The 14530-nt window shown below is 38.3% G+C and overlaps 1 protein-coding gene across 1 annotated transcript; it reads left to right on the top strand.

Moving 5' to 3' along the window:
- Positions 1-3659: 3659 nt before the first annotated feature.
- Positions 3660-12545, top strand: LOC134676401 (zinc finger protein 808-like). Its single transcript, XM_063534788.1, has 3 exons — positions 3660-3691; positions 5167-5217; positions 11180-12545. The coding sequence occupies exon 3, from the start codon at positions 11200-11202 to the stop codon at positions 12451-12453; it is 1254 nt and encodes a 417-aa protein (XP_063390858.1). The 5' UTR covers positions 3660-3691; positions 5167-5217; positions 11180-11199; the 3' UTR covers positions 12454-12545.
- Positions 12546-14530: the final 1985 nt, after the last annotated feature.

The raw sequence follows: 14530 nt of genomic DNA on the forward strand, positions 1-14530 counted from the left end.
GCTCAAAGCAGTTCTATTAGAAGAGTCGCTTGGATGGTACAATGTATCTGATTAAAGAAGATTCACTGCCACACTTGTATGTGGCGGTCGTTAAACAACTAATTTTAAATGACGCCTTAAAACACTGATATTACATTTAACACTTTCGAACATGCGTTAGGTTAGATGTGTAATTTATAGAGCCACTTCGTGAAATATGCAGTAATGAACTCCTAGTAGCATGAAGACATTCTGAAACAGCCGGTTTATATTAAAAGTCTCTGTCATGAACTTAACTAAGCCAAGTAACACGTACCTTGGTAGAAAGATAAGTTAATTAGTCACGGAGACTAGTACGGCTACCACCATTTTGACACTGACGTATTCGCAAGCGAGTGCCTAACTTATTTTCTATGCATCTCGCTCGTCCTCTCACTTTAATGCGAGCGAGGTTTATTGAAAGTACGAGTAAGTTACGCAGACGTTAGCGAATATGTCAGTTTGACACTGCTAAGGCAGTCGTGGTAAAGCTATAGGTTAATATCGTAACCACGTCTTTACTTCGCATACATCTGTGACCATTGACTCTCTTTTCAGACGTTCCACATCCGACATCGTTCTTAGAGGTGGAAATTCATGCTACGTCGTCCGTTGAAAAATCTATACCGTTTGACATATCAACGCCCCCTTTCAATCAACCTGTCTTACCCATAACAGCAGAACCCGAAACGACAAAAAGGTCTGTGAAAGTAGACTCAAAACTAACACGAAGTATACTTGGGGCAGAAATTGCTAAACATGAGCATAATTTAGAAATCGTCTTACGCCACTCTAATGCGACGCCTATACGTGGCCACAGCGACGTGGGCTATATGTGCTTCTTTTGTCGGATGGAGTTTCCCAACCCGGACGATCTCAAAGCACATACTCTAGACTCTCACAGAGATTTAGTGTATGAAGATCAACGACCGCCAAAATACGATCACTATTCGGTAAAACTCGACGTCACGAATTTAACATGCCAGTGTTTGACACGTTTCGATCAACTGTTTGAGTTAATGCACCACTTGCAAGTCGACCATGACCAACTCATTCACACCGAGGTTAAAAATTACTTCTTGCCTCTTCGATTCGGTAGCGGTAAGGTACAATGTGCGTCATGCGAAACAGAATTCGTAGCTTTCAGACATGCAGTAGAACATATGAATATGCATTACAGAAATTATATTTGTGACGTTTGTGACGCAGGCTTTGTTACTAGAGCTAGCCTGCAATCACACAAAAGAATTCATGACAATGGAGAGTATCAGTGCAAGACATGCGACCAAGTGTACAATACTAAGGTCGACTTACAGAATCACGTTCTCTACACACACCAAGGTCAAGAGGCTAATAAGAAGGTCAAATGTTCATATTGCGATGCAAGATTCACAAATTTTCGCACGAAGACCAATCACATGGTTAGAGAACACGGGGTAGCTCCCAAGGTAGTCAAGTGCACCGCGTGTGATAAAACCTTCGTGAACTACAAGGTCATGCAAGAGCATTACAAGTGTTGCCATTTAATGATTAAGGATATTAAATGTAATGTTTGCCAGAAAGCGTTCGGAAGGGAGTCTTCGTTGACGCGGCATATGATGATACACAACGGTGATCGCAGGCACAAGTGCGATTACTGCGGGACGGCTTTCGTGCAAAAAATCAGCTTAAAAACTCATTTGTACTCGAAACATGGAATCGAAATGGTAAAGTAACCGAGACAGTTGAGTCATTCTTGAATACTTTGTCTGTTAGTCTATCAAATATTAAACAGCTATGTTAGTTTTAACTTACCACTACTACTTACTTTGAATTGTTAAATAGACAATTTATAAATTAATTGGTATAATTGACTTTTAATCCTCCCCTGCATACCTTTATCTCAATTTTGCCATACAAATAGTTTCGATTCGGCGTTGTAAATTATAGACCGACCGTTTAAATGAGTCCTTGCCTGCGCGTACCCTGTCGCCCCCGTATCGCACAGGCGAGGACTCATTTAAGCGGTCGGTCTATAATAACAATGGGTCTAATACGCGTAGGTACATTGCGCACCATTGACTCTAAAGCAGTTCTGTTAAAAATAATCGGACACAGGATCCATCGTACATTGTTATTTTCTCCCAGACGACAATTTGAAAAGTGTCTAAGCGTATGCATTTTCGTGGACATGAGCTAAGGACATCAGAACCATTGACAGCTTGAGGAACGGGAGTCACCCGAAGATGTAAAAAACGAAAAATACGAGGACTGGTTATTACCGAAAGTTATTACCTGCCTCGATACTACTCAATCTCATTGAACAATATTTATAAGTACCATTGTGAGGAATCTTTCAGTGCGCATTGTGGTGGTGTAAAACCATTCTAAGATAAAGCTTAGTTTTTTTACGTCGACATGTCGCAGCCCAGCCAACATCCATGAAGATTGTGACAAAAAATGCAGTCATTTCTAACTCCCATTCAAAACACCATTTAGCAAAAACATATTTTTCACACCCATAATTAGCATTGAACTTTTCGTTTAAGACGATATAAATATTGATAGTCAAGCCGGAGCAGCTAACAACTTTTAGACCAGCCCTCGCACTTTTTATAATTTACATACAGGGCGGCCAAAAAATGTATAGTAGTTAGACACACAGACACACTACTTAAATTAGCAATTAAAGCATCGGTAGAAAAATAAAACGTTTAGGTACCCGTTTTTAGTTACGGAACAGGAATACCCGCGAGTAAATTAGGCAAGAACAGGCGTTCGTTCAGAAGTCTCATTCAGGGGTCCTCACCAAGTTATGATTTTATGATGGACACATTTCTAAAATGACAGTTATTAAAAATAATTAAAAATGCCAGTACCATTGCGCATGCCGGTGAAAACTACTGTGACTTTTAATTCTCTTTTCAGACGTTCTACATGAAACACCCGTCTTGAAGGTAGAATATGTGTCGCCGTCGGATGATGAAACGCCTTTTATCTCGTCAACTACGTCTCTTCAAAATCAACCTTCAGCATCCATAACCGTAGAACCGCAAAAACCTTCAAAAAGAGCCACATTAGCGGCAGAAATGGCAAAGCATGATCATAATTTCGAAATCATCTTGCGTCATTCTAATGCTACGCCTATACGTGGTCACTTTGACACGGGCTACGAGTGCTTCTTCTGCCCTCTGGCGTTCCCCGACCCTGCTGATCTCAAAACACACACTCTCAACTCTCATAACGACATAAAACCGAAGCGGTCACAGCGTTCCGAGCACTATTCTGTAAAAATCGACATCACAAACTTAACATGCAAGATATGTTTAAAAAACAATTGCACTCAACTCACCGACTTCATGCATCACTTGCAAGTCGAACATATTCAACTCATTCACACTGATATCAAAAACTACTTCTTGCCTTTTAGATTCGACAGCGGTAACGTAAAATGTGCATCGTGTGAACGAGAATTCACAGCATTCAGGAATGCAGTAGAACATATGAAGAGTCATTACAGAAATTACATATGCGACATTTGTGACGCAGGCTACGTCACCCATGCTAACCTACGAACTCATCAAAAAACTCATGAGAACGGAGATAACCAATGCAAAGAATGCAACCAAGTATACAATACTAAGTCGAAGTTAGCTAATCATATTCGCTCCGTCCACAAAGGTCAAAGTAAAAGGTACAAATGTGTCCATTGCGGCGAAAAATTCTGTAGTTTAGTCATGAAGAACAATCATCTAGTTAAAAAGCATGGAGTTGCGCCCAAGAGAGTCAAGTGCACGGCGTGTGATAAAGTCTTCTCGAACAACAGTAGTCTACGAACACATTATACGACATTCCATTTGATGATAAAAAGGTTTAAATGTTCACTTTGTAATATGGAGTTTTCGTACAGCCACGATTTGAATAGGCACATGTTGAAACACACCGGTACTCGTGATTTTAAATGCGATGTTTGCCAGAAGGCGTACGCAAGGAAGTCAACATTGACGCAGCATATGATGATACATAATAATGACCGCAGGTACAAGTGCGGACACTGCGAGATGGCTTTCGTCCAGAAATGCACTCTAAAATCGCACATACTGTCGAAACATAAGTAGAATCGAAAGGAGGTGAATAATTAAGACAGTAATGACATTTATCAGTCATGTTACAGCCACAAAATGCCTCATTAAGGATTGGTTTGATTGTTCTCAAAGACATCAAAAAGTCGATTGGTTTTCAGTAAAAATTTACATTACAAATACGAGTACGTATGTTTTTAGACGTTGTTAGACTGAAAAAATTTAGTACCAGTAACCAGTAGCTGACCACTGGTTGAATCTCCCACTTGCGTTAATTGCGACTTGCGAGTAGAACTTTTCGATTTGAGAACGATGATTTAAAATCACACCTTCAAAAAGCGTACTCCCATCTTAAGGGCCGGCAACGCACTTACAACCCCTCTGGTGTTGCAGGTGTCCATGGGCGGGCGTAATCACTTACCATCAGGCGATTCGTCTGCTCGTTTGCCTCGTATATCTTAAAAAAATGCGCCCTGTGCGACTTTATGATTGCCGCTTTTATGTTAAGGACAGAATACATTTATCGTAGCAATATTTTGAGTTACATTTCTGAGTGACAATATAATTTCAGTAAGTACGGTGTGATTTTTTTACTTATTGCGAAGCATAGCCAATATAGCCATGGTAATTTCGCGATACACGGCGGAGCGTTAAAAAAACCAAATGCAGGGATCCTCATGCGATAACAGAGTGGACAGGCGTTAGCTCAGAAGCGTAATGTGATTAATAATAAAATAATACTACATGACATAAAAACTCTCCAAGGGGCCTCTACGTGTTGGATCTGTGTCCCCACGCAAGCCTATAAAAAAACCGGGATTTACAGGCCCGTGATTCCAAAAAAGGAGATACAAATAATACAATTAATCAATAAATAAATTAGTTAATTGTGATTAACTAAAAAATACATCATGTATTATTTTCCATTCTAACTGCTTGACTGTGGTGTTGTTAACTGAATGATCCTATTTTTGAAGTCCATTTCTAGAGGAATGTATTTAATGATACTAAGATTAATAAGTTATTGCATAACTTAATTTCTTCAGTCCAGACTGCGAACTTCTGTGACCCTTACCTTTCTTTGCAGACGTTACACACCATTCACCAGTCCCAAAGATTAAACGTCTCGTCCCATCAGGTAAAACCGTACTCCCTATTATTGTGTCAACAACTTCCCTCAAGAAGTCTTCAACACCCATAGATGAGCGTTCAAAATGTTCAAAAAAAAGAATAAAAAGATGTGAAACAGAAGTTGCTAAAGCTCAGAATAATTTACAGATCATCTTGCTTAATTCCAACGCGACACCGATACGGAGCTACCGCGGCATTGGCTATGCGTGCTTTTTCTGTCCGTCGGAGTTCCCTGAGCCGGCCGATCTCAAGACTCATACTCTCGACTCTCATAGAGACCTAAAACACGATCCTCGACATTGGCGACGACCTAACTACACTGACTGTTCTGTGAAACTCGACATCACGGGTTTACAATGTAAAGTGTGTTTTAAAAGTTTCGCACAACTTACCGAATTAATAGATCACTTGCGAGTCGACCATGATCAACCCATTCACACCGATGTCAAAAGTTACTTGTTGCCTTTTCGATTCGACAGTTATCCGATAAAATGTGTCCATTGCGACGCCGACTTCTCCGCTTTCCGAATGGCAATAGAACATATGAACAGGCATTATAGGAATCACGTCTGTGATATTTGTGATGCGGGCTTCGTTAAAAAAGATAGCATGTTAGCGCACAAGAAAAAACACGAACAGGGCGATTACCAGTGCGACCAATGCCACCAAGTCTACGATTCTATTCGAAAATTAAAATATCACATTCGCTGCGTCCACGAGGGCAAGGATAAGAGATTCAAATGCGGTTATTGTGATGAGAAATTCACGCGTTTTGCAAAGAAATATGATCATTTAGTACAAGTACATGGAGTTGGTCCTAAAGAGGCAAAGTGCAAGGCGTGTGATAAGACGTTCGGAAACTACGAGCGCCTAAGAGTTCATTACAGGATCTACCATTTACAGGCTAAAAGAATAAGATCGCCACAGAAAAATAAATTAAAGGAATGAATTTACTTTTAACTTTAACACTTTTTTTCTTTTGTTTTGATCCTGATAATAAGTGGATGAGTGGGGTGGGATATTTACGTATAATTGTTGATATCCGTTCATTGAACAAACAAAAAACAATAATTTCATTATTAGGTTTGTAAAGGTCATTGTAAATGCTATATATGTTAGGTTTAATTACGATTTAGCAGGGGTCATCAAATGGCAGACCGCCGAGCTATTTTATTGTTTGCTTATTTAATAATCTTAAGGAGGAACGGACTGCGATGTTCATTTTGTTTTAAGAACCGGACCCCTATAGGTAATAATTGGTGACCGTGATACCGTATACAATAACAATGGAGTATTCTTCTCTTCTTGATCGGGACACTCTTGACAGAGCGGTCGTGGTCATCATTGGAAGTCTCCCTTTGTGACACGTTTGACGGCTCGCCTCCACTCCTCCCTGACGGCTGCGCGTAATGGAGTATTAAACAAGTATAAAAAGGTTCGGCAAAACGAAGTTCTCTGTAACCATAATATCCTGGTAAATATGTATTTTTTTTATATTTTAATTTGTATCCTTTCACACTACTTGGTTTTGTTAAATTAAATAATTGTTAGTATATAATTTTTACAATGCATGTTGTAAAAAATATAATTTTTACAACATGCATACGGTATCTGTAGGTATCTCTTATTTCATTTCATTAAACATGTTCGAAGTTGCGAATTGCATATGGATGTAATACTCGTACTCCTAAATAAATTGTATGTTCATTGTAAGTTTTAAAATAATAAAATTACTTAAATTATTCATGAAAGTTGCCAGACGGCAATATGAAAAAATTGTCGTCAATTATTAGTATTTATATTAATTTCCACTACATTACTAGTTTGTAATTTTGTATTTCCTGTATTGTAATGAAAATGTTATAAAGGAATGTTAATTTTTACCTGTGACAGATACATAAACAAAACAGAACTAACGTACCTACAATTTATAAGTACATATTAGGCAAAGATTAATTAATTGTATCTAGGTATAAAGATAAACTCCAAGACAATACCGTGTTCAAATTTGACAGCTGATGTAGATGGCGCTGTGTGAATCAGTGACCACGTTATGCTCATATAGAAAACGAAAGAGTCGGGCTCCTCGGCCCGGACCCGGAACGTTCTACCGTGTATCATCCTAAAAGCGGTAAATCTGATTGTCAAAAATTGACATTTGATAATACAAAACATATGCACCATCTATTTCAGCCTTCAAACAGAACTAGCGGACACTATTCTTATTCACGACTAAATCTGTATTTTCTACATTCAAAAACTCTGTCTAATAAAAACGAGAAAGGCTTAAATATATAAATAAAGTATTTAACATACATACTTTATTTATATATTTAAGCTTTCTCGTTTTTACTATTAGTTGTAAGATTATTCCTTATAAGCTTTTGGTTTAGCCTGCTCCTACAATTTATTTTTACCGTGACTTATGATAATATTGATGATTACATTGCTGTAAAAATTGTTTGTAACAAAATAAAGTTTTTATTTAAATAATGTTCTTTCTTTACTTGAGCGCTTATGCACAGACCACCATATTCGCAACGCACTACATTTTCATCATCTTGCCGGCTTATACCATTATTGATATTGAGATGAGAACGCGATGAGACGATACTTAATAGGTATGACGATATGAGAGTGTGGTTAGCGAAAAGTATGACGAGATAATGTGCCGAGTCGTTACTATCATAGAGTAATATAACTGTTCTGGATGTCGACTACGAAATAACGCGCGTTTTGGTAAGGAAACTAATGTTTGGAGTTACCATTCTTTTTTTACTTATATTACTCTATGCTACTATGGTGGTCTGCTAATTTTATTCTACTTCAAGCAGAGTGGTCATATATTACTGGTCAGGCTATCCTTCCCTACATTTTATTCCGGCTTAAATATTCAGGAATGCACTCGCATCACCCTAAGTATACTCGAGAGATATTTCATATAGGCACTCTTAACTTTTTGGATTTAGAAGACGTGCTTAAATGCAGAATAACTAAACCTGCAGAGTATACTAAATTAGGAACCGCACGTTTCTTTTTATTTTTGTCGTCGGGGTAATAGAAACGCAATAATTTCTGATTTTCTTTATAGGTGAAGAGACTCATATTGGCGTCCAATTTGAGTGCTCTTCGAAAAAAGAAGATCCCAAAAACAAGAGATCTACCAGAAATCAAGGATCGGCGACAGCTCAGAATGAAGAAAATAAATCAAAAAAGACAAAGGGCCCAACAGAATTAGAAATGCATCGGAATAATATAAGAATTATTTTAGACAGTTCGAATGCTACTCCAATTCGGGCTCACGGCGGTATTGGCTACCAGTGCTGCTTCTGTCCGGAGCAGTACCCAAACCCCGCTGATCTCAAAACCCACACCATGCAGGGCCACGATGCTAAGACTAAGCGCGCTTTCATGAGGGGAAAGACGATGGCTGAATATTTTGTGAAGCTTGACATTACGGCGCTGCGCTGCGAATTGTGCAATAGCAATGTCGATTCACTAGAACTACTCACAAGTCATTTAATCGACAAGCACGGTAAAAAAATGTACACAGACATCGACAGCCACATCTTACCCTTCAAATTTGGCGACGAAACATTGCGATGCGTCTTCTGTCCCAACGATTTTAACACTTTCAAGGTTCTACAGGAGCATATGAATGTCCATTTCAGAAATTATATTTGCGAAACGTGCGATAGTGGTTTCGTTACACGCAACATGAGAAGGAACCACAAGAAAACCCACGAAACCGGATCGTTTATTTGCAGTTTTTGTCCTAAGGTTTACGACACGGCACTTAAACAAAGAGCGCATGAAAAACAAGTCCACCGGCTCCGAAAGCTAAATTTATGTGCTTATTGTAACGAGAGATTCAGAGATTTCAGACAAAAAGTAAAACATTTGAAGGATGTACACGGTATACAAAGGGAATCTCCTAAATGCAAAGCTTGTGAAAGAACATTCGAGACCATGGCAGCTCTTCGACTTCACATCAAAAGAGATCATTTAATTCAAAGACCTCATAAATGTTCTCAGTGCGATATGTCATTTTACGCGAAGGCTCAGTTGAAGAATCATTTTGTTATTCATTCTGGTACTAGGGAGTTCTCGTGCGCCGTGTGCTTTAAGTCTTTTGGTCGGAAGAAGACTTTGTCGGATCATATGAGGATCCATACCGACGATCGACGGTACAAGTGCAAACATTGCGAAATGGCTTTCGTGCAAAAGAGCAGCTTAAGAGGTCATATGCGTTCTAACCACTCTGAATTAAACTTTAATTAGAATATTTACCCATGTCTTTGGAAATATATTTCATAAATTGCTAAGATTTCCAGTCTTTTATTTATCAAACATATCCTTTAGCGACTAAATAGGTAGTTGTCGTATTTTTAATGATTCCGTAGCTAATTTAACATGTTTAAAAAGATCCACTTCCAGTGAATATTTATGTATTTCTTTCCAGAACGACTGCAAAGTAGCCAGAACAAAAAAGTCAACAATAAACAGACCACAAAACCAAAGGCGAAGATAAAAATAGAGGTTGAAGATATAGAACCGACCAAATCGAAGAATGTGTTTTCAAATTCAACAGAGGGCAAAGAGAAGAATTGTTCCGAACTAGTTTTAGAAATTAGGAATCAACCAGTACTATCTCGAAAGGGACACTATATGAAGAAAGAAATAAGACAACACCAGGAGAATTTATACACAATACTGCGATGTTCAGACGCAACGCTAATCCGTAGTCGCGGCAACCTCGGTTACACGTGCTACTTTTGCGCCTCGTCCTATCGTGAAGCTTGTAGCCTCAAACAACATACAAGGGACAACCACACATGCAAAGATAAACCATTCATAAAGGGCAACAATTCCAACTACTTCGTAAAGTTAGATATAACAGCTCTTCACTGTAAACTTTGTGGTGAGAGTATCGATCAACTTGAACAGTTGTCGGAACATCTTATGAAAGTACATGAAGAACCACTTCACATACTCACCAAAAGCCTAATCATTCCTTTTAAGTTCGAAACGGAAGAACTGAAATGCGCTGTTTGCAGCCAAGAATTCAATAATTTCCATTCCTTACTTGATCATATGCGAAAGCACTATAGGAATTTTATTTGCGATGTCTGTGACGAAGGCTATTTAAGCTATAACAGTATGAAAACTCACCAACTCGGGCATAATGTCGGCGAATACACATGTAAGGAATGCAACAAACTCTTCAGTAGCACCCTTAAATTGAAGAATCACACGCGAGTAGTTCATCTCGGCATTAAAAGAAACAAATGTGGCTACTGTGGCGAGAAATTCGCTGAGCTGAATTGGAAGTTGGACCACTTAGAAAAAGTTCATGGGATTAAAAAGCCAGAGTTTAAATGCACAGTGTGTAATAAGAAGTTTTCATGTTCGAAGAGTTTGAGGAACCATAAGCGAGGATTTCATCTGATGGAGAAAGATCAGACTTGCCCGGACTGTGGCATGAAATTCTTCCAAAAACACACTTTGAAGCATCACATGACAATCCACACGGGGCTACGCGCTTTTCAATGCGCGGTGTGTTCTAAGGCTTTCAGCAGGCGCTCCACTTTAAGGGAGCATATGAGGATTCACAATAACGATCGTCGTTTTAAATGCGAACACTGCAACATGGCGTTCGTACAGAAATGCAGTTGGAAGGGGCATATGCGATCGAAGCATGGGGAAGATGTCACACAATAAAACTAAATTTCCATGAAGAAAAATTAAAAATAAAATGAATTGTTACAATGCGATTTATTTGAGAAATACATACATTTATGGTTTTACTAGCATCGTTTTATTTTACTAAGAAGTGAATAATTCTTGACTTTTAAAAGAGAAATTTGATTTGAAATTTGAATTTGAAGTTATCCTTTAAGTATCATGTTGATGTTGCCATGAAGAGGATAAATTTGAGCACTAGAGTAAAACAAAACTTGTCTTTACAGATGATTCCGAGGACGGGAGCATGTTAATAAAACACGAGACCAACTCTGACCTGGAAGCGGAATCACTGGAAGAGCACGGCGTAGAAGACATTGTTATACTACGAACAGAAGGCAATTACAAAGGCGCTAAAAGTAAAAATAAAAAAACTACAAACAACCGACTGATTTGGTATGATTCAGCACAACACAACTCCATCACAACTAACAGATCAATCATTCTTAAAAGAACTACTGAACTGGATTTGCATCTACAGAATTTACAAACGATTATGAGGTGTTCTAATGCTACACCACTGAGAATGCATGGTAAATGGTACACTTGCTGTTTCTGCCCTGAACGGTATGAAACAACATCGGCCTTGAAAAAACACACGATTGAGAAACATCCAGACGGAAAAGCAGCAAACGTTGGACGTAAAATTTCAGAACTAATTATAAGAGTCGATATAACGGGTTTAGAATGCAACCTTTGCAATACCAAAATCGGTGAATTAGAGAAATTAACAAAGCATTTAAGGGAAGAACACTCACAACGAATACATACAGTGATCAAAAACTATATGATCCCTTTCAAATTCGATACCGGCAATGAGCTAACATGCGTTATCTGTGAACATGTATTCCATAATTTCAAGACGTTAGTTCAACACATGCATGTGCATTATCCGAACTTCGTGTGCGATTCTTGTGGCAACGGCTTCGTCAATCAACGGAGCTATCAATACCACGTGAGCAGGCACGCCAACGGAGAACACAAGTGCGAGAAATGTCAACGGATCTTTGATAACGTCGCCAAACTAAAAGTGCACGTGAGATCCATACATCAGGGATTCAACAAACGAAACAAATGTGACTTTTGCGAAGAACGGTTTGTTGGCTATATAGCAAAACACGTGCACATGATTAAAGCTCACGGATTGCCAGAGATCCAAGTTAAGTGTCCTGCGTGCGAAAAGACCTTCAAAAACCATAAATACCTAGCCACCCACAAGCGGATGTTTCATATGATGGAGAAGAGGCACAAATGTACAGAATGCGATAAAATGTTCTTTGCGACCCGTGAAGTGAAACGACACATGTTAACTCACACAGGGAAACGTGACTTCCAATGTAATATTTGTAGTAAATCTTACGGTAGGAAGAGTACATTAAGGGAACATATGAGAATACACGCAGATGATCGCAGATTCAAGTGTGAACACTGCGGAATAGCTTTCGTTCAGAAATGTAGTTGGAGGGGGCACATGCGATCCAAGCACGGGGAAGAAGTGTGATCTTGGTACCCAATTTACTTGTTCCTTTTTAAAAATGTTTGATATATGTGTAAAAATGTCTACAATACGAAAAATAAATAATAATAAGCCGATTTACGTGTTTTAAAACCGGCCAAGTGCGAGTCGGACTCGCGTTTCTAGGGTTCCGTACATAAGTCCGACTCACGCTTGACTGCACATTTGTAATAGGTTTTCCTATCATCTATAGGTAAAGAACTATTATATGTATTTTTTTCAAAATTTTAGACCCAGTAGTTTCGGAGATAAAGTGGGGGGAATGGTCATTTTTTGCCTATTTTCTTAAATAACTTCGAACCTATGTATTTTAAAATTATAAAAAAAATATGTCCATCTTTGGGTCACTAATTTACATATGTGTACCAAATTTCAACTTAATTGGTCCAGTAGTTTCCGAGAAAATAGCCTGTGACAGACGGACAGACAGACAGACGCACGAGTGATCCTATAAGGGTTCCGTTTTTTCCTATTGTGGTACGGAACCCTAATATACGCAGAAAGGTGGCGAAAATGTGTGGCCATTGTAAATCAAAACTTGAACAATCGATCGATCGATCAATCAAATCGATCGATCGAAAAATCGATCAACTTGAACAGTTGTCCGAACATCTTATGAAAGTACACGAAGAACCACTTCACACAGTCACCAAAAGCCTAATCATTCCTTTTAAGTTCGAAACGGAAGAACTGAAATGCGCTGTTTGCAGCCATGAATTCAATAATTTCCATTCCTTACTTGATCATATGCGAATTTTACACTATAGGAATTTTATTTGCGATGTCTGTGACGAAGGCTATTTAGGCTATAACAGTATAAAAATTCACCAACTCGGGCATAATGTCGGCGAATACTTACAAGGAAAGTACCCAACTGTCCGACTCCGATTTGATTTATTTTGATATATGTTATAGAGTAGTCTAAAAACGTATTTTTTTTTTGCTGCCCAAACTCAACCTGTTAGGAGAAAATGGCCTTCAAAGTACTGAAAATTGACCAAACCTTCTAATTTCTGAGAAGAACTTTTTTCAAAAAAATTGATAATTAATTACTGGTTTCGTGGTCGTGGTGGTGGTTTATATAAAAATATATTTATTATATTTATTTATTATATAAAAAATGAGTTTGTGGTGAAATGACAAAACACGTCCCCATTCTTTATTCATTTTCTCCAACATATAACGAAACCAGTAATTAATTACATTTTTTTTTGAAAAAAGTTCTTCTCAGAAATTAGAAGGTTTGGTCAATTTTCAGAACTTTGAAGGCCATTTTCTCCTAACAGGTTGAGTTTGGGCAGCTAAAAAAAATACGTGTCCGTTATTTTAGACTACTCTATAAATTTATCAAAATAAATCAAATCGGAGTTGGACAGTTGGGTACCCTTCCTTGTCAGTAAGGAATGCAACTAACTCTTCAGTAGCACCCTTAAACTGAAGAATCACACGCGAGTAGTTCATCTCGGCATTAAAAGAAACAAATGTGGCTACTGTGGCGAAAAATTCTCTGAGCTGAATTGGAAGTTGGACCACTTAGAAAAAGTCCATGGGATTAAAAAGCCAGAGTTTAAATGCACAGTATGCAATAAGAAGTTTTCATGTTCGAAGAGTTTGAGGAACCATAAGCGAGGATTTCATCTGATGGAGAACAGACTTGCCCGGACTGTGGCATGAAATTCTTCCAAAAACACACTTTGAAGCATCACACGACAATCCACACGGGGTTGCGTGCTTTTCAATGCGCGGTGTGTTCTAAGGCTTTCAGCAGGCGCTCCACTTTAAGTGAGCATATGAGGATTCACAATAACGATCGTCATTTTAAAAGCGAACACTGCTACATGGCGTTCATACACAAATACAGTTGGAAGGGGCATATGCGATTGAAGCATGGGGAAGATGTCACACAATAAAACTGAATTTCCATGAAGAAAAATAAAAAATAAAATGAATTGTTACAATGCCATTTTTTTTGTGAGATAAATACATGTAATTAATTATGGTTTTACTAGCATCGTTTTATTTTACTAAAAAGTGACTAATTCTTGACTTTTAAAAGAGAAGT

Source organism: Cydia fagiglandana, chromosome 24, assembly GCF_963556715.1.
Source record: "Cydia fagiglandana chromosome 24, ilCydFagi1.1, whole genome shotgun sequence".
NCBI classification, from domain to species: domain Eukaryota; kingdom Metazoa; phylum Arthropoda; class Insecta; order Lepidoptera; family Tortricidae; genus Cydia; species Cydia fagiglandana.

Bases quoted from the DNA above. Each gene is read 5' to 3' on its own strand.
- LOC134676401 (XM_063534788.1), top strand. From the start codon at position 11,200: ATGTTAATAAAACACGAGACCAACTCTGACCTGGAAGCGGAATCACTG.